Source organism: Leptinotarsa decemlineata, unplaced genomic scaffold (genome assembly GCF_025532065.1).
Source record: "Leptinotarsa decemlineata unplaced genomic scaffold, Ldec_3_MD MMD2_tig00000035_RagTag_RagTag, whole genome shotgun sequence".
NCBI lineage: Eukaryota > Metazoa > Arthropoda > Insecta > Coleoptera > Chrysomelidae > Leptinotarsa > Leptinotarsa decemlineata.
The window spans coordinates 24,033,703-24,055,689 of record NW_027412540.1 but is presented as its reverse complement, the minus strand read 5'-3'; the positions used below and the strand labels follow the sequence as shown (position 1 = coordinate 24,055,689).

General features: G+C 35.3%; 2 protein-coding genes across 2 annotated transcripts in view; one reads left to right on the top strand and one right to left on the bottom strand.

Moving 5' to 3' along the window:
* LOC111501843 (protein amalgam) overlaps positions 1 to 21,987 on the top strand; it is a 335,770-nt gene that overhangs the window by 194,781 nt on the left and 119,002 nt on the right. The gene's annotated exons all lie outside the window — the stretch shown is intronic.
* Positions 18,751 to 19,685, bottom strand: LOC111501845 (venom allergen 5 2). The gene has a single exon (XM_023155759.2). It carries the CDS (start codon positions 19,628 to 19,630, stop codon positions 18,788 to 18,790), a length of 843 nt encoding a protein of 280 aa, XP_023011527.2. The 5' UTR covers positions 19,631 to 19,685; the 3' UTR covers positions 18,751 to 18,787.

Here is a 21,987-nt window from a genome sequence, read left to right as displayed (position 1 = left end):
ATTTTCTGAATAATTTGAGAACTGCCGTAGATGCTGATAGTCATCGTCTTTGGAATTGTGTTAGTAGGGTTAGTCTTCATATGAAATTTCAACATTGCCATCCTGACCCTAGACTCTCTCTGATAGTTTTCAGATCAGTTTAGGACCCCAGCAATACCTTCAGCAATACCCGGGTATCCGTCTCTCTGAACACAGAAGAAATCGAAGATACTCAAATATTCGATAAAACTCAAAATTACTACATGAATTTAAACTATTTAAAATATGTTATTCCGTTAATCAGATTTCGCCCCCATACGAACGACAACTCTCAAAAGTTGAGACACTTGTGCGAGCTAAGGAATAACGAGGTCTTACGTTTTAACGTGTGATTCCTAACACGGTTGCAGAATCATCCCAGCTTCAACCAGATAAATCTGTCGAGAAAAATATCTGGTCGAGGGGGGATTCGAACCCACGGCCTTCCGATCGTGAGTCGGGTGCACTACCACCGCGGCCAATTCCACAACATGAATTATTTCAATAGATAGGAAAAGGTAATAAACACTAGTTGCATTTGGCTACCTATCCTCAAATGTACACAAAGAAGGTCATTCAATTAAATTGAGTTGGGAACAACTCCAGCACTATTTATCGTCTTTGATAATATCTACCACAGTATTAGACGAAACGTCAGGCATATAAACCTGAAGACCATGTCCAAAAATTCCGGAAAATATTTTGGACACAGTTATGTCCTCCAGCCCTGAAAGTTTACACTATTTGCTTTTCATAACTTATAACATTATGTCCTGAGTATTTCAATGCAAACATGCTTAATAAACCATTCTTTATATTTATGTGAGTAGCTTTGACCGATTCTGTTCGATGATATCGTGATAACTGATTTATAGATAAAACTGGTATAGGTTTATGATATGTGTTAATTGAATTTATGAAATTTTGTGTTGTGATTGCTATTGATATATTATATCCAATATTTTTGTTGATTTATGGAGTGAAAAGTGATTCAGTAAATAAGAAATGAATAAATTAATGCTTTTATTAATAAATTTAATAAATCAATTTTACTCAACTTCTCTTCTGAAAATTTGAAGATTTGAAGAAAAAAACGGAATATGGGAGTTAGAATTTCAATTATTGAAAAAATGAGACAAGATGGAGTTGGTCAAATGTTAAAATCTCAGCAATAATGAAATTCGCAGAAAACAATCTAGATAAAGGTTAGAAAAGAAGCTATAGAACAAGGAAAGCCTCTAAATGATCAGATAAAAAAGAATCGGCAGTGAACATAACGTCTTTGACATTTAGTTGTAAAAATGTTCATAGACTGAATTTGAAAACTTTCGAGATTATCGAAAAGGTTAAAAATTGAAAAGAAAAGGAAAATGATATAAATGAGACATTGAAAGTCGCAAAATACTTGAAAAAAGAAATAAGATTACTAGCAATGAGATCAGGTCCAATCCCTGCCGTAGTGGAGAAGTAGGTAAGGGTTTATTATAGATTTCAGGAGAAATCTCATCGGAGAATGATGTTTGGATAATTATTTACTGATGTACACTGAATGAAAAGTTGTATATGGAATCTAATTTGGCAAAACCGTTTGTGAACCATGTCAACTCAAAAATCAATAAGTACGTGAAGATCTCATGTGTTTCACAAAAGTTTATGCCAAAAATATATCACCACTGTTAATTTTCTTCTTCGCTAGGTACTGTAATTATTGATAATATGATACTTATACTTTTTGGTACTTGATTATAATAAAAATGAGCTGATTTCTCCTTTCTCACAAAGAAAAGCCGTTCCACTATTACTCGGCAAAAATAGCGTTTTTTCAAGCTCTCAGTCGGTATACAGAGGCTAAACTATATCAATCCGCCTCTGGTGGTCCGTCTTATGTCGAAATAATCCGTGTGAGGTCGAAAAATGTGGATCAGTTTATTGACAGATAGCTTAATTAATGTTTCGTCAGATCATGTTTTGATATCAACGTTCGTGAATTGATTCGTTCATTTCTTTTGTTTCAGGTGAGCGCAAAATGTACAATATGTTTTACGAAGAATTTACCACCATCAGATAAGTATGCGACGACTGACCATTCATATTAAATATTTGATAAAATAGGCGGCGTGTGTGATATTCGAATGAGATATGAATATTTGATTTGTGCTCTAAACGTGGTGATTTTTTGAAACGGTTTCACAGTTGAAAAACAACTGATGGCTACCAGTCATCAAATTTTCATGCACCTCAATGTTCACTGGTTATATTGAGGGTCAGAATTTGAAAGTAACCCAACCAGCAAAATTGTTTTATAATTTCATGGTGCTACAACAGTTTTATTTTGTTGGTATTTTATAATTACTTCCAAAATGCTAATTGATTATATTAGACGAGTCGTGAATATAACACAGTTGTAGGCAATAAAAGTGTTTCATAAATTTGTCATAGAAACGTTTATAAAATAAAATTATAAATACGTTATAAAATAGTCACGAAATTATCACAGAAACTTTTTTACAACTAACTTATAAAACATATTCTCTTATAAAATCAAATTGTTTTGTAGAAGATTTACAGCACTTTTCTGTGAGGTTTTTATGCTCTTTATAAAACTATTTCAAGATTATTTTATAACTGCTTCCTGAAGTTTTAATAAAATTATTTTATTGGAATGCTTTCAAATACAATTTTGTTTTCATTGCCATATTGTCACTTTGATGATAATTTCCCATGTATTTCATAGTATGGGGTATTTACTACAATTCCAAAACAATAAAATAACTGTTATAAAATCAAATTGCTTTCTCTAATATATATTTGCTATCGCTAAGAATAAAATGCATCACTTTAGAAGAACCAGCTGACATTGATTTTAGAGGTCGTGTAATGAAGTATAATTTGTCAAGTTTAATTTGACTAGCGTCCCAATAACTATAGGCCTAATAACGTCGTGTAATATTGGTCACTGGAAAAAAAATAAGAAAAGTGGTTCGTTTTAGACGAATACCTAGTGTTTCGAATTTGTTCTTGCCAAAAAACAGGATTATTAATGATTAAGTGTTTCTTAATAGTTTTATTGGGGTAACATAAAAGCTAAAAGCCATTAAAACTCTTGCTATTGATACCAAATTATTTTATAGAACGACGCCATTTTAAAATGATGATTCGGCATACTGGCATTAGATGAGTTGAAAATATGAAATACTGCACATATAGTAATATTTGCAGATGAAAAGTACATAGATATTATAAGATTATATTATTTAGAACAAACTGAGTTGATTTGCAACTAAAAAATGAATACGTCAACAGAGTGAATTTTTGTATAATTGATGATTTTTTCCAAAAATTTTAACAACAGAGTGGCGCGCTTAAATTTTACCAATACAAAATCACTTCTTGCGCCTGCATTATATTTTATAACCCTCACTTGGAATTATTAAAAAAACTTTTATAAAATTGTTTTTCAATTATTTTATAAGATTCTTCAGGAAACTGTTGTTCAAGGGTGTTAGAAATTTTTTATAGTGACTGCCGAAATGTTTATAAAACTGTTTTGTAGTGTTTGCAAAAGGCGTTACAAAATATTATTAAAGACCATAATGTTTTATAAAACGGTACCAATTTCCTATTTATAGCTGTTTTATAAGCACATTGAAAACATTTCTGGGAGAAATACAGTTTTATGATTTGTTTCTCCGAAACGTTTTCACAACCATTATAAAATATAAAATTGCTAGTTGGGAAGGTTTTCAAGATTTATTCCAAGTATATTTCGATTTCATATAAACGACTATGATTGAAAAAATGTGTTTTTAAAGGCTTACACCTGGAATTTATTCCATTCCAGTGTACTTCATGACCTGAAGATTCAAACTTTGTTGGTGAAACGCGCGTCAAAAACAATGTTGCAGTTCTGTTATTTGGGAGCAGTGCTTGTTTGGGATCTGTTTCATCAAATTGGGAACCTGATGAAATAATATGTCACTGACAATAATAGATAAAATGTTCACAAAATTGTAGGAACGATTTTCCTAAAATCCGAAATTCGGTTTACACGAAAATCCGAAATCTCCAATATTTAGAATATGCGAACCATATTCTGAACCATATTTTTTTCTGAAAACAAAATGTCTGGAAAATTGCGTCTTGTTTACTTTGAAACTAGAACGATAATTATCTGTACATACAAGATAAATTAGAGCTGATATAATTAAAGGAGCTAACTGAAATAGCCATGAAATTCATGGAATCATTAATCACCCTTATTAACATCCCAATGAGCGTAAAACCGATGAATAATTAATTGTTCGCAATGCCATATATGGAGCTAGACTGCACGGTTCAATCCAGAATTGTCACGATTACTTCTATAATTTGAACGAAACAAACGGTCATATTTATGATGAGTTGATACAAGGAGAATGATCCCAATTGGTGGCCATGAACTTGGGTATAAAGATCCATGCATGAGCAGAATTAGTTGTTTTCAAGATGATGATTACTCAAATACAAGCCAACGATGAAAACACTTTTTTACTTGAAATACCTTATTATTCTGTTTTTCAGGGTGCTAAATCCAAATATGACACTCATTAAGCCTACCATTTTTCCACATTTGCACATCAATATATTAAATTTTTTGATTTATTACAGAATTCAACAGCTTTTATATACTACAAATAAAATTGGAAATAATTTGTGCTGGATGTAGAAGAGTTAGCAGCCCTGCTGAAACACATTTACTGTCCAGAAAAAGGGAAATTATATTGATCTGTTCACAGCCGATGTTTTGTTTGCTGTCAACCTAACCTTACTTTCTGGTTTCCAGTACATGTGCTCATTGAAATGTCTATTCGCGGTTGTAAGAACTCTGTTGACAGGTTTTGTTATATTTGTGGTGAATTTGTTATTGAAAAACATCAAAGAACCATTACAGACTGTGAAAAAGGTTGAAGATCTTAGAAAATTGTCAAGAAAAGAGAAAAAAGCATCTAAGTACGCTGTTCCTATAGTATGGAGAGAACATAGAAACCACACTGATGATTGCTACTTTTGTAGTATTGATATTACTGACCATAACTCAAAAAATAAGAAGATAATAAGCTACCATAACCTAATTTCCGCCATCCAACCAGTAGGGCAAGATGTAGATTTTACGGTCCCAGAACCTCCATCAGAATCTCTGTTCAAACTCTACAGAATTCAACACATATAGAGTTTTGATATCTCGTCAACATGACTACTGACTGAAGATACGTAGAATATTCTAACCAAAAAATATTTTCACCACAAGGAACAGCTCAGTTTTAGTAATTCCCAAACACAAAATTTCCCTTTTAAAAATAAAGTCTTATTTAACTGTCTAGTCTCTGTATCTGTCTTGTTATGCCAAGGTCCGTTCCCGACCTTGGCATTAAAAAAAATAATTTCCTACAGCAGTTGCATACATTTTTTGATCCTGTCATGACAGTATCACTGTTAACTAGACTTATTTGTTATTGTTTAATTATTGATTTTTTCAGGTTGAATTGAAAAACCGCCTTGGCTGATACTTGGCCTATTCACCTCTATACTGAAAGTTATTTTTTTTTCTCTTTTTATTTGTTTCAATTGTTTTTATGGTGAATAAAGACGAATTATTATTATATATCATTATTCAGATTTCGACAAAAAATATTTATTATTGACTCAATGTATGAATGAACAAGTGAAGAGCCAACTTGTTTTTTCCAAAAAAATGTCCTCCCGTAAAAATATTTCGCTTCAAAAACTACCACAGTGAAAAACTAAAATACAAAAAATAAAAATTGTATAGGTACAGGTACAGGTATTAGCACACCAAACTACCTGACATAAATACGGCTTAGGCAGACGTGATATTCAGTCATCAGAGATTACTCAGGACGTATAAAACTCTGAAAAATCGAGCCACTCGCTCCAGTGAAACGTCAGGAAGAAATTCCTAAAACGACGGCCTCCAAACCCGAATAAAAATAGTGACACCGATTTTAGCTATTTCTTTGAATTTTATTCGTTCTTTCAGAGATTTCAAATCATATTAGACGACGAATTTTCGAACTCGTGAAATCCGTTCTTTACCTGAATGTCAGGAAGTGAATTTGACAGGGATCTGATAAACTCTCTGTTGAAATCTTCTATGGTTTTTCAATTGATACACAACCTGCTAGAAGTTTTGAAAAATTTTCAGTATTATGCCTTCATGCAGATGTATTTATTGTAGACCTCAACATTGTTGGACAACACAATCAACAAATACTGCACCATCTTTTTCTTATAATAAAAACCATAAAAATGCCGACATAACACGAGAAAATATCTCACACGAAATTCACTTGACAGCCTTCTCTCATAAATCATTTCCAGGTGAATTATAACTCAATAAAAAATATAATGACTTGAACACATAGTTGCCACATAGTTTCCTCTTAAATGTAGAAACACTTCCATGATGAATAAGTACTGACTTAGTAACTCGAAAGTTATCACCTTTATTCAAACAAATTCAGCGATAGTCTGAGAAGTTGAGAATGAAAATCACCTGTGTGAGTGAGCATAAAATGCAAGAGCACGAAACCTCCATACACGGAAATTAGGTTGAGTTTAATAATCGACATTAACGAACATGGTTCAGTTTCTTATCTCGACAGTTTCTTTGTTGAACATTGTATATTACGATGCAAACAATTTTTGTTGTTCCACAGTTATATAATTATTGTAACTTTCTGATAGTAACCTGTGGTAGAAGTCCATTATATCTCGAAGTGGAGAGCAGTAGATTTGCGAAGCATAAAAACATAAACCCTTATTTTGTTCACTTTATTAGTATGGTTGTACACTTGTTTGGTGGTCGGCTCCAGTTGTTTGACATCTTTTCTTCATTCCATGTATAGGCAATGGATGTATCGCATGGTGGTGCTGATCTGTTCTTCTCCATTGATCTTACAGTTCAACTCATCGGATTACTTTCACAAATTATCGTAACAAGTTTTCATGCTGTGTTCTGTTGTGTTCTGTGTTTGCAGATCTTTTGTCACTGTTCCATGTCATCTCGATTTTATATATTTTTGACAGTTGATTCTCCTTTCTCATTCGATTCAGTTCGGATCTCTTTCAATAGAATTCGTTTTCATGTGGCGTTTTTTTTTATTTTTATGTTAGTTAGTGGGTATAAAGGCTCTATGCCTCCCCTACTTCAATCATTTATAGCTAGGATGTTATAAACTTCCGTCGTTTCACTAAATATTAAATTTTCTTTACTATTAACATGTCGTTGTGACCATATATTCATTTGTAACATATGATTATTGTCTTTTCTCCATTAAAAAAAATCTTCTCCATGTAAGTATTAATTATTGTTACGTTGTTCTTCTTTTATTGTAGAATTTTCAAATAATTAGCTGATGATGAACCTGTATAAGGTCGAAACATGTACTGATTGATGGTTTCACCGATCTAACATCTGAGGGTAATAATGAATTGTGGGGACGACTTTGCTTTACTTTGCTTGCTTTGCTTAGCAAATTTCTGATAGTATATAAATAACGACTTTAATAACTAATACCCCATCTTTGAAAAATATTCAAGGGAATGTAAGGTAGTTGCCGGTAATAAGGCCCAGCTGAGGGATATTCGAAATAAAATGGAAACTATATATCCGAATCAATAAATTTTAATGATAGTTGAACCTGTAGATCAATTGCTATAAATTAAAATAAAAAATGCAACTTCTGCAGTTAACAAAAACAAAACTAAACTTTTTCAAAAACCTTGTCAGTAAACATTATTGGACTGTAGTAGGGAAATGAGACCTAAGACTTTCACATACATAATAAAAATACGCTTCTTATATTTGGTAATTGAGATCAATAATAACAAACTCGCCTGGTTCTGTTCAGTACCAAATTTACCTTTGAGATCTTTTTTATTTCTTTCTCTTGCTTGTTTTTGTCAAACAGGTCTTTGGTGACTGGAGTTCCCTTGTGAATTTTTACAGTATTTTTTACCGGTGTAGGCAAAAGCTGCTGATATGCTGTTCTATTTACTTGAAGGAGCATCAAATGATCTTTATCATCGTCCGACTTAATAGTACTGTAAACCATGCGGTAAAACATTCCAGGAGGTCCGTTTAGGGTATGCTCAATCCTTTGTTTTTGTACTGTTAATGTCGATGGCTCTGAAATCATTGGCCTGGGGAAGACGAGAGGTTACGAATTTTCTTTATCAACATCGTCAGATACAGGAAGAGCTGGAGCTTAGTACCAACTCTACCTTTGAGGGTTGTGTTCTTTTCCTCCTCTCTCTAGTTTTTCTCAAACAAGTCTTTGGTGACTGGAGTTCCCTTGTAAATTTTTACAGTATTTTTAACCGGGGTAGACAAACGCTGCTGAAATGGTGTTCTATTTACTTGATACAGCGACACATGGTCTTCATCATCGTCCAACTCAGTACTACTGTAAACCATGCGGCAAAACGTTCCAGGAGATCTGTTTATGGTAGGCTCAATTCATTTTCTCGTATTGTTGATGTTGATGGCTCTGGGATCATTGGCCTGGAGGAGACCAATTCTACCTTTGAGGGTTGTGTTCTTTTCCTCCTCTCTCTTGTTTTTTCTCAAACAAGTCTTTGGTGACTGGAGTTCCCTTGTGATGTTTTACAGTATTTTTGACCGATATAGGCAAAAGCTGCTGAAATGCTGTTCATGAGGTTGCGAAATTTCTTTATCAACATCGTCAGATACAGGAGGGGTTGGAGCTTCTGTCAATAAAGACAGAGCATATGCAGTTTCTTGAATAGCATGTGCATTCAGTGTTTACAAACCAGTTGCTTTGAAGCCGTAAATAACCGTACTTCCAAACAAATGTTCTCATTGAAATTTCTCGATATGCAGGTAATGAAATGTATCCAATTTGAGGATTATTATTTTGTTTTTATATCGACGCATTCAGCTGAGGATATTTCAGAAACTTATCTTCACGACTATCACTAGATCTAAAAAAAAATCTCAGATAGGTGTCCATTTTTTCAAAATAAAACTTTTTAATTACTGAGCAATACGAATCGAGCAATGAGCGAATTTTGATATCTTGTGGTATTCCTTTTGATAAAATCCAATGTCTTCTCACAATCAATTTTTCCCTATTTCACAACTATTAAATTGAGAAATCAGATAAAATATCGATATTCACATGACTGTAACACTTAGCTACAGGTTTCAGCCACCTTATCACATATGGAGGTATGTATAACGGAAATCGAAGCCCCAAAAATACTGCTGAACATCAGGAAAGTGAGAGTTACGCGGCTTTTTGATGTAGTTCACAACGATTTAGGTACAAAGGTCGATGCCCAGACGCGTTGTTATTATTAGAAGGATGTCTTGTTCTCAGTCGTTGCTTCATCAATGCCAGAATATCAGCGGAATTCCATTAACGAGTGATGTATTATCTTTGGGAATACCACGCAGCTGGGTGACGCCTTTAGATTAAATAATAATCGAGCATAACTCATTTCTTTTGTGAAATGCATAGTGGTCCTATGGTTATGTAGAATTTTTTGTAGAGGTCACCTTGATAATAATAACAAATCGGCTTTATTTAAAATACAAAAAGTATAAAAGTAGAAATGAGAAAAAAGTTAAAGGAGGGTCTGGTACTATTGGCTAAGTCTAGCTCAGAGCTACTCAAATTTAACCCATTATGACCGGAATTTATTCACTTTTGAATTTTCAGTTGAAAATCAACATGAAGGCATTATTGGGGTACAGTGTATGGAAAAATAAAGTATTTTTGAAATATTCATTAGAATAATAACAACAAATGCATGTTACATATAAGTCACACTAGGTCTTTCGGTTACAGCGTTGAAGAAATATATTACGTTCCTATAAACACGAGGGCTACCTGGTATATGTATGGAAAATAATATTACTCTCAATACAAAGTCCTATGTCGCACTTTTTGCACATAGTTCTAGTGCTGTAGAGCATCCTTCCCCAGCACATCGTTGACGTTTCTTGTTCGGAATGGACATCAGAAGGTGATCTGTTCTATCATATCTCACTTCATCGGATATTCTATTTAATGAGAGGCTAAATTTGGATGTAGAAGGCCTTCCAGCAATCCCATAGCGGCTTAAATAATTTTGAACCAAGGCTCTATGAAAATCTAGTTGGCTTATTTGAGTATTTTTTTTTATAAAGTACCCATGAATTGAAGATATCTGCATCTAATAACCAGGTGAAAATACTCCACCACCACTTCTTTGAACGTATAGCGATTCAATATGATGATATTCCCTTATCCATCAGATCTGTTCCGCCCATACTACTATTGTATTGGCCAATAAGGAATGGACGAGGAACAGTCCTATGGGATTCACACCATAACAATTAGAACCAGCTGTTACGATATTATTGTCTGCACACTTGACTATCATTACTCCATGATTTTTATCGATTGCAGATACATAGCTACATCGATCTTTCTTCTGCATCGTTTTTTTATGGGCAAGTGGACAACTATTTGGAACTCTATTATCTCTAAAAGTACCACTTCCTCCGTACCCTTTGAGTCGAAAGAAATTGGCAAATCTACGCTCATAAACAAATTATCCTAGTAAAATTTATAAGGATATTCAGGATGTGGCAAGTCTGCTAGATGAATGGTGCAGTACATTTTCCAAAAAGGCGTTCGTATTCATCGACAGCATTTGGGTTTCTATCTTGATACATATAGAAAGTCGTCAAGATATCCATCTTTTGCATTCAGACACCACATTTTATATCCAAAGCGAATTGGTTTTCCTCGAATTAACTGTTTACAGATACTTTATCATCGATTCGTCAAAATTCAAGTGTTCTTGAGGTACAAAATACTGCAAACATTTTGTCTTAAGGGCATTGATCAGGGGTCGTAATTTATACATTTTATCGGTGGTATCAATGGAATTGTTATCAGCCAAATGAATGAATCTTATTACCTGAACGAATCGATCACGTCTCATGGAATTGCACACCATTATGTTTTTCATGTCCAAACCATCTCCCAAAAATGCCGTTTACTGGGTTTGGTATCATACCCACTCAATATCAATATGGCTATGAATGTTTTCATTTCTTCGAAAGTTACTTGAGGATCGGGACAGTTCTTGAATAGTGAATACTTCTGAGTTTCTCTCACAAATAATTCTATTGTATTGTCACCAATAAACATTTCGAAGATTTCAACAGGAGACTTTTCAAGAAACATATTGTAGTTTTGTACCGGGAATATTCGACTTCTGGAAACTACTATATCGGCATTTTCCTCACAGATAATCTTATCTTTCGGTTTGACCTTTTCAGGTAATGAAATGTTACCATTATGTACTGCGGTATTGTCTGAAGTAACCAGGTCATTCGTCTGATTTTTCGAAGTCAATCTTTTTGTTGAATTTGCAAACTTTATTTCAACTTCACGTTGTAGTTGCCGCCGACTAAGATTATCCAATGTACCTCCATTATCTTCATCGGCTGAGTCTTCATCGGTGAGAGCATTGGGATCAGGAGGTTCAATGAAAATTTCTTCGATATCATCTAGAAAGACCATATCTAATGCCTCTTGTAATGTAAAACCCGCCCTGGAATCAAAATACGACATAAGTTGAAAAAGTCCAGTTCCAAATATCTGAAAGCCTAGCGTTACTTATTTGTAACATCAACAAACGAATCCCCCATAGCTTATCCTGTTTTGGCAAACATCAAATTCAACATATACTACATGCAACATACATTTTTTGTACCCACATATTTGATAATGATAATAAATAATTGACAAATTAATTTTATCTAATACTTACTCGAAGCGAATGTCCATCTCATCGTCCCTGCTCATGCTTAGCTTCAGAATAACTCGAAAAAAGTGAACCTTACAGCTGTACTATCACCATGCAACTGAACGTTTTGATATTTCGACATTCGAAGATGTGGTATATAATGCCATCAAATGAAAAATCTCATAAATAGGGCAACTATTGCAATTAGAAGAAACGTTTAACTGCGTTACCTATAAGTAACGCTAGGTCATAATAGGTTAACTAACAGACACCACTTCACCAATGAATATATATGCTAGTGGCCTAAATACTACCCGTTATTGGATCCTATACTAAACTACCTGTTGTTAGTACCTATAATTTGTTATGTATTTCCGCTATGTTAGTGATTATCTCTAATATCTAGCTGTTTTTCATTCATAATTATTACGTATACGACCAAACAAAGGCCTGGTTCTAAATAGGACCTTTGTCGCTATTCATAGAACTTATTCCACACTCCAAGCTATCGAAAACATCCAGAAACCTGTTGCTATGTACCGGTCTCAATAATTTAAACATATATCACTCATTCTATGGTCATTCGCTATGGCATGTAGAACGACACTAGATTTCTCTGGTCTATAAAACCGAACTTGCGAAACATATTCCTTGTAGCAAGCTAATATAGTCCGTTTGGTTTGACCAACATATTTCTCATCACAATCCTTGCAGCTTATTTCATAAATCTCCAACTTTTCTTTTTCCAAAGTCTTGTCTTTCGGACTGCCCCACACTTGTTTAAGTGTAGGTGCAGTTTTAAAAGCCACTCTTATATTCAATTTTTGACCAACCCATAGGTGTATTTGGGTTCATATGGAAGCACTATGAATTTTGAAACTTTCCCTTTTCGAAAAGTCCAGGCATTACGAAGATATTCCTTAAATTTTTGTTTTCTTAATTTATCCACTATATTTGATGGATACCCGTTGCTTTCTGCCACTTCCCTAACAACTTATTTCTCAATCTCATACCTTTCTTTGCTCAAGAGAAATGTGAGCAGTCTATGGACAAGAAATTTTAATCTCGCCATTTTTCTGTGGAAAATAATAGGAGCTGTCAGGGATATACATCAAACTCAATACCCTCAAATATTTTGAAGGCTTCAACATCTTGAGCGATCATCAATATGGCTTTCGGAAACAAAGATCAACAGGCGACCTTCTATTATATGTCACCCATATTTGGAATAACGCAACATGGAAACATGGCTTGTCGTATTATTTTTGTTCATGGCTCTCAAGCTTCCTGAAAGAACGTTTCCTGCAAGTGGGCGTCGATGGATGTCTCTCGAATACTTTTACAATCAACGCTGGTGTTCCCCAGGGATCCATATTGTATCCAATCCTCTTTTTATTTGTGTATTAACGACTTATTGGAATGAACCGAGAATCCAATATATTTCTTTGCTGATGACAGCACACTTGTCTCGTCATTCCATTTGGATTTTAAGGATGTTACATATTTTAAAGAGGATCTAGAAGTGATTTCAAATTGGGGTGAAAGTAACCAGGTTCAATTCAAGACCATAAAAACCCAGGTATCAGTTTTCTCCAAGAAGATAAATGTTTCCGAACCGAATATAATTAGGTCAAGTCAGACAATTTCGCTTTCTGCTTCGATAAGTCTGTTGGGGCACCAATATGACTTGGCACAATCATGTTGCTGGAATTGCAAAGGCTGCTTCTCAAAAGCTTGAACGCAGTTTCGCAACAGAAAACTGTACACTCCTCAGCAACTTTTAATGCTTTATAAAGCTCAGATCAGACCTTCTTTGGAGTATTGTCCTCATGTATTGAGCTCTGCCCCAAAACATACCCTGAAGTGGCTGGATTCCATCCAGAAAAGAGCCTAATTGGCCTGATTGGCGCATGTAGTAAGTTTTGAGAAAACCATTCATTCATTGTAGAAACTACCCTATTACATTCCTACCCTATACATTCTTGCAAAGGACGATGTTACAAGCAGCTTCATCGGACCTGTCATTGTCATCGCTTTAGGCTTTGCCAAACAAACATTGAACACCTGGATGGCAAGAAGATTCATGGACTGCTGGCAGAATCTTCCAAGATTGGCAAACTCCAAGGCGTTTATTCACCTTCAGAAGCTTGATACCAAACAGTTGTTGGACTACAGTAGAGATGAACTACGATGTCTAACAGGCCTTCTTACAGGTCACTGTCATTTGAATCATCATATGCAGAGACTAGAACTGTCAGAAGACAGTGTGTGTCGCCTCTGTTTGGAAAATGATGAAACAGCAGAGCACATATTTTTTACCTGCCCCGCTGGGGACCAAATCCCCAAACCAAAGGTTTTTAGAGTTCGGCAGAGCCTAACTCATACCATCTGACCTGAAAAACCAGTCACCATAAAAACTAATGGGCTCCGTTAAGAAGCTGGCTTCATCTAGTCGAGTGTGAATTAGTGTGAGCCACAATAAACCCTTGCGGATTGCCGTGGAGGATCAAATAGGTCCACTCACTTTGGTCCTAACGTGACCACACCCTATTACAATTGTTAACCCTTTCACTCCTGTAGGGACACATATGTCCCAACAGTTGTTCATAAATTTCTAAAACGGGATCCTCACATCAAAAACACCTTGCGCTGGGACACATCAGTGCTTTATGGTGTTGCGTAAATATCCTGCGATGTGGCAACCTCGGCAAATAAAACGACGACCAGTCGAGCACGTTCTGCGAGTCTGTTTACATGTAAACTAGCGTCCAACTTACTATTATTTACATTTACTGTAGTTTATTTCCATTATTTTGTGCTGATTTGTAGAAATTCGGTAACGCAAAGCGCATAGGTAAGTAATTTTACAAAATTTTGAATCAAATAATGGTTTAGAGTGTTTTATCGCATGTATTATCTCTGGGTTATATATGTCCCAACAGGTACTTATACTGGGACATATGTTTCCCATTAGGTTAGTATGCACTCCTAACCTCTTCTTATATTGCAGCATGAGTGCCAGAAGAAAAGCCCTCACAGAGGACGAACTAGCATACTTTGTTGATAACTTGGATGAGATAGAGAGTGAGGAAGATTCAGATCGCTCCGAGCCATATGGTAGTGACGACAGTGTGCAAGATAGAAATGTTTCTTCATCATCTGGGTCAGAAGAGAGTGAAAGTGACTCTTCTGATGACGACAACGAAGACATACAGATTCCGAATGCTGCCGCAGACACTGAAGATAATCAACAGCTACCCAATGGGAATATCTGGTGGACTACAGTTAACAACAATTTTGTTCCTAGGAAAACTATACCGCCTACAGTAAAACCAATTATCCAGTGTGGTCTAAATCGTAGCAGTACGGAATTAGATTGCTTTCTAAAAGTCTTTCCAAAAAGTTTGTTTCTTTATATAGCCCACTGCACAAATCAAAGACTAGAGATTCTTGAAAAATCTATAAAAAAAAGTATGAAAAAACCAATGCCAGAGAAATTATGCTAGTTACTGGTGTCTGTTTGATTATGCATTATAATAGAGTTCCGACATTTTCCATGTATTGGTCAAATAATGCATCTCTTGGTAACGAAGCGATAAAAAATGCACTATCTAGGGATATATGTCAATTACTTTTATCAAAATTATATTTCAACGAATCTGAAAAGCCTGACAATTCGTCAAAGACCTACTATATGGATGAAGTTTTATCGTGCTTCAAAAAGACATTTCCTCAAGCAAGAAGCGACTCAACGTTCCAAAGTATCGACGAATCCATGGCAAAATTCAAAGGCAGATCGTCTCTGAAACAATACATGCCCCTAAAGCCAATAAAACGTGGAATAAAAATATGGACAAGATGCGACTCGTTGACAGGCTATGTGTATGATCTAAACATATACAGTGCTAGTCAAAAGTCCCCTCTCCCCCTCGTATCTTTGGAACGGGTATACTTATAAAAATGAAATTTGGAGGGTGGAAATAAACGGATGTAGGCTTCTTAACTGGTCATAACAGGTGACGCAATAGTCATAAATGACGTCACAAGGCCACTGTGACCAAAAATTTTAAATGGGACCCTATGGTAAGTGACAGCTCGTTTGAAAGGTATTGAAAATACCTATTCAGTCATACCAATTTTGTTTGGGTTTCGGCTGATTTTGATTGATAAATTGAAGAAATACGAAAATTATTGTTTCGCATTTAATTAATAAAGATTTTAAAGTACGCCTCTGGTTCATTGTCAAAAAGGTTGACGTGTTTGAATTATCTACTTGTCAAAAGTGTTTATACCTTGAAAATTTACCTAAGCTATTGTTTAACGAGACGTTTAAGTGTTTACATAGGCAAAATGGTACGTACTGTAGCCGACAAAGTAGCAGCTATCTTAATAATTGGTGAATGTAGAAACAATTTCCATGCAGCGGAACGACTGTTTAATGAGAGGTACCCCGATCGCCCTATATCGAGGGTTTATTTGAGGGAGCTTCTTCGGAAGTTTGAAGCATCAGGTAGTGTTCAAGATGCCAAACGATCTGGTCGACCAACAATTAGTGATGACAAAAAAATTGACATACTTGGAGAAATGGTAGTGAACCCTACTTCTTCCACAGCCCAAGTTGCGTCTATCTGTGAAGTCAGTCAAAGGACAGTACATAGGGTGTTGGCTAAAAACAAATTTCATCCATACAAATTAAAAATGGTGCACCAACTTTCAGATGATGACCCCGACCGAAGACTAGAATTCTGTGAAACTATGTCCGATAAAATGAACCAACAACCAGGCTACATACAGACAATTTGTTTTAGTGACGAAAGTACTTTCTTTCTCAATGGAAATGTTAACACTCAAAATGTGAGGTATTGGAGTGACACAAATCCTCACATCTTTCGTGAAAAACATACTCAATTTCCAGAAAAAGTAAATGTTTGGGCAGGTATTTTCGGAAACCACATAGTTGGGCCTCTTTTTCTCAATGCTAACTTAACCGGTGAATTGTATCTGGAGATGTTACAAACTGATATTGAGGCGTTAATTCTTGAAATTCTAGAAGATAATCCAGATGAATTCGACAACTTGGAAATAACGTTTCAACAAGATGGTGCTCCTGCACACTATTACGGTGCAGTAAGACGTTACCTAGATGAAGAATATCGTGGTAGATGGATTGGACGACGAGGTTCGATCGAATGGCCAGCTCGGTCACCGGACCTTACACCATTAGATTTTTTTCTATGGGGGTACTTGAAATCTAAGGTTTACGCTACAGCACCTGACAGTATTGCCATTCTGAAACAACGAATTGTTGAAGAATGTAGGGCAATTTCCGCTGACACACTGGGACGAGTACGACAAGAGTTTAGCAATACGATGCATTACTGCCAGGAAGTAGATGGAGCACATTTTGAACACTTATTATAAGAACTGGTTCTTAAATCTTTATTAATTAAATGCGAAACTATAATTTTCGTATTTCTTCAATTTATCAATCAAAATCAGCCGAAACCCAAACAAAATTGGTATGACTGAATAGGTATTTTCAATACCTTTCAAACGAGCTGTCACTTGCCATAGGGTCCCATTTAAAATTTTTGGTCACAGTGGCCTTGTGACGTCATTTATGACTATTGCGTCACCTGTTATGACCAGTTAAGAAGCCTACATCCGTTTATTTCCACCCTCCAAATTTCATTATTAGAAGTATACCCGTTCAAAAGATACGAGGGGGGGAGGGGACTTTTGACTAGCACTGTATAGTGGTAAGGAGACTGAATACTCTGAAGGAACTCTGGGTGAACGGGTGGTAAAAAAGTGGACCTCTTCAATTTGCCAAACAAAAAACGTAGTTCTCTGTTTTGACAGGTTTTTTACATCAGTCAAGTTGATGAATGACATTGAATTTGCTGCAGTGCAGCTATTAGATGGCAAGAAACTAAAGACTTTATTGTGATCTCCAACTGTCATAACCCTGTAATAACATCGGTTTCAAGAAAAATGAAAGACGGATCAACGTCATAAATTCCTTGTCCTGAAGCAATAGTGTTTTATAATAAATACATGGGCTGCGTGGACCATGCCGATCAAATGGCTTCTCTATATGATATCAATAGAAAATCTGCCAAATGGTGCCGAAAAGTTTATTACAAAACTCTTATGATGGCTGTTCATAACTCTTTTATTATATTCAAAGAAACAAATTACAAAAAGTCTACCTTTATTCAGTATGTTGTCAAACTAGCTGAATCAATGATCGCATATGGCAGAACTGGTGTCAAACGTAAAAGAACCAGAAAAGTTGGCCGACACTCGCAAGCATGGACGGATCAAACCAATGTAGGTGATCATTTACCTGAAAGCGGTCCCACAAGAAGATGATATCGTTGCTCTCAAAAAAAAATTGAAAAGAGAACCAAACTCTTGTGTAGAATGTGTAATTTACCATTGTGTTTAGATTGTTTTACACCATACCATACTTAAATAAATCACTGTTGGGACAAATATATCCCAGCAAAAAACCCTGTTGAGACACTAGCGTCCCATACTTAAAAAAAAACTATTTATAATAAAAATAAATAACGAAATTTTTTTGTTATTTAACCCACTTTTACACATTTTTGCCAAATTTCAATAAAAAACCATTATGAAATCAAATCCGTATTGAAAGGGTTAAATGTAGACTGCCAGTGAACTCTCATGAAGAATTTCGTCAGTGAAAATGTTTGCGTTGTCAAATTTCAATTCGACTGGGGTGAAAACTGAAGTTGACGTATTTCACGAACCTTCACAGCATCGATATCAAATAACCCATGCAGGGAGGTTTGCTTCAGCTGGATTGCATTGCATGCAGTCACTGTTATTTTGAAACTTTGACATTTCGAAAGGTTTACTCTGAATAAACAAACTTAGAACAATACACATCATTTTATTACTGCCATTTATACATCTAACAAGAAAAGTGCATAAACTTGAAAATGATCAATATGAAAGGTACTCCTAAACTGATGATGTATGAACTACTGATTCTGCCTCCCTTCAGAGGCGACTTTTTGATATCTGCTTCATCAATTTTACCACAGAGTCCCTTGTAGTGTGTGTTACAAGCAGATCCACTCGGGCACTTGCTGCACGCAGTGCCTTTAGTATAAACTGGACTGCCGATTAAATTGCCAGCAATACCATAATTGCAGGCTAAATAATAATTGTTTCCTTTTTTAGCTCTAGCGCATCCCACATGAGTTGATTTGGCCCATACAAGTTGTGTATAGTGTCCTATAGTTTTGGTCGATGAAGAATAGCTCGTGAGGGCAGCTTCTGTTGTGTATTGAACCTCCTCGTACCAATTCTTTATAGCATTAACGACATTATCTTTGGTATCGAGTGGTTTGCCAGTTGAGGTGTACAGATTCTGGCCAGCCGATTCGAATTTTTTCGGTCTTCTGCATTTGTCGTGCTTGAATGTACAAAGATTCACATTACATTGAGCGGTATATTCTAATTCCAGATCGAAGGATAAGGTCATCATATCAGCCGCTGCCGCGTTTCCTCCTCTGGTTTCCTTACCAGTGGCTACTTCGTTTCTGAGTCGGTTGTGTTCTTCGACGTACCATCGCCGGAACTCTTCGTTCAGGGGCATTATGGTACATCCACTTGCTCCGCTACAGCTTTCTTTTCTCTCACAAACTATATTTGTATATTTACCGCAACTCGGCCACTTATCCTCACAAGCTGATTCACACAACTTGGAAGCGATAAGAATACAAAGAAGTTTCAGATAAATATTTGTCATTGCGATTTTCAGAATTTTGATTTGTTATGACACATTCATTTGATATATGGTTGGTTGCTTAGGTGACTTTCAAAAAATTATTCACTTCAGAAATCAAGTAAGTTAGTCCAGTGAACAGAGAGGGGTTAACTCAGAAATTATCGAAATAAAGGGTATTTCATTAAGGGCTTCCCATCTTCAAATTTGAATAAAACAAAGTGTGTATGTAAGATATCATCGAAATTTTTTGAAACACCTATTGATGCCATTATGTGTGGGATATAACATCGTTGAAATGTCCGCCACGTCTTCTTTGGCTGGAGCGCATCCACGTAAAATTTTCTATGACCTCGGCGCATAAATCAGGCTGAATTTAACCGATGGCATGGATTATGTTGACTTTGAGGGCCGCTTTGGTTTTTGGCTCATTTGCATACACCTACGACTTGTGAAAACCCCACAAGAAATAGTTTAACGGGCTGAAATCGCAGAATCCCGGTGTCCATTTCAAATCACCTCCACATAAGATGACCAGATCATACAATTCAAGCCAAAAGAGGTTGGTGATCACAAAATACTGCTGAGAAAGCTCCAACGTTATCGTTGCAGAGCTGTAACTCACAAATGGTTCGATTCCCACTTAATGGGACGAACGCAAATGGTCAACACATCTCAACTTTCAAAAAAAAAAAGGAAATTAATTCTGGAGTTCCACAAGGTTCTGTGTTAGGTCCTATTCTTTTCTTAATATATATTAATGATCTCACCAAGCTTGATATTTCTGAAAAGTTCACCTTAATTGCAGGTGACACTACCATACTTTGGAATAATAAAACACTTGTGAGTTGGACAAAATAATCTCTGCTGACTTGAAAAAAGTTAAAGTTGAAGATTATCATTTAGATGCTCAATTAACGAACTTTTTTTTGAAGACAGATAACTGGAATCTAAATATATCACTGAATTTCTAGGAGTCTTCATTGACCAGAATTTAAAATTTGTGATCATGTTAAACAACTCACTAGAAAAGTCTCCTCTGGCTGTTATGCAGTTAGAGTGATTTATAAAGAATTGGGGTGCAGCACTGCAAAGATGGCGTACTATGCACTCATAGATTCTCAGTTACTCTACGGATAATAATAATAATAAAACTTTATTACCTTTTAGACAAAAATTACGTTGTATGGTAATCGTCAAGCTTATATAACTACATTTAGCACATGGTACTGTGTTACATGCCAACAGATACTATAATAAGATAAATAAAATGCAGAAAGGCAACGGAAATGCGTGCTGTCTTTCGAGGTAGTTCTATTATCGAAGTCAAACAACAACAAATAAGTAACAACAACAGAACATCAACATAATAAAAATAATAATAAAAATAGAAACCATAAAGAACATAGTGCTAGTTAAAGCGGTGAAAACTATTCGAAAATTTTTGAAAGACTGTAAAAGCAATTATTTATCAAATTCGACTTGAATATTTTTATTCTTTCGCAATTTTTTATGTCATCTGGTGAGTTGTTGAAAATTTTTAAACCAAGTATACTTGAGGAATTCTTTCCAACCTCATATTTGGCAAATGAAATATGGAACAAGGAACATTGTCTTGTTGTCCTAGAGTGATAATTAAAATTCATAAGGAAGTTATTTTTGTTTTCAAATATGTATATATACACAACTCAAAGATGAACAGTGAGGGTAAGGTTGAAATTTTGTATTTTATGAAGAGTTCTTTACAATTTTGTCTTGAAGAGACTCCTGCTATACATCTGATGATTTTTTTCTGCGCTTTAAACACTTTGTCAGCTAGCGCAGATGTTCCCCAGGAACAAATACCGTATCTCAGTTTTGATTCAGCTAAAGCGTGATATGATTGTATTAGTTGGTGTTCATTCATTACAGTTTTAAGGTTTTTCAGTTTGTAACTTTCTGAATTCAGGTGAGAGATAATATGTTCACAATGCTTATTGAAATTTAAATGTTCATCCACATAAAGGCCTAAAAATTTTGTGTCTTGTTTTCTCGAAATATTTGTATCATTTGAGCGCAGTGATAAATCTAGATTACATTTTTTTGTCTGTTATGAAAACGAATGAAATTGGTCTTTTCCACATTAAGCTGCAAGTAATCATCAACGAACCATTCATTTATGTTATTCATAGGAATATTGCATTGTTCGTTAAAAATTGTTTCTTCTCTATTGGAAACAACTATAGATGTACCATCTGCATACAAAGTGTACGAGGCTCCATCATAACTATTTGGAAGATCGTTTATGTAGCAAAGAAATAATATGGGCCCCAAGATGGAACCTTGAGGAACACCTATATTGATTTGGTTTTTATCAGAATTGAAGTGTTCAATTGAATTTC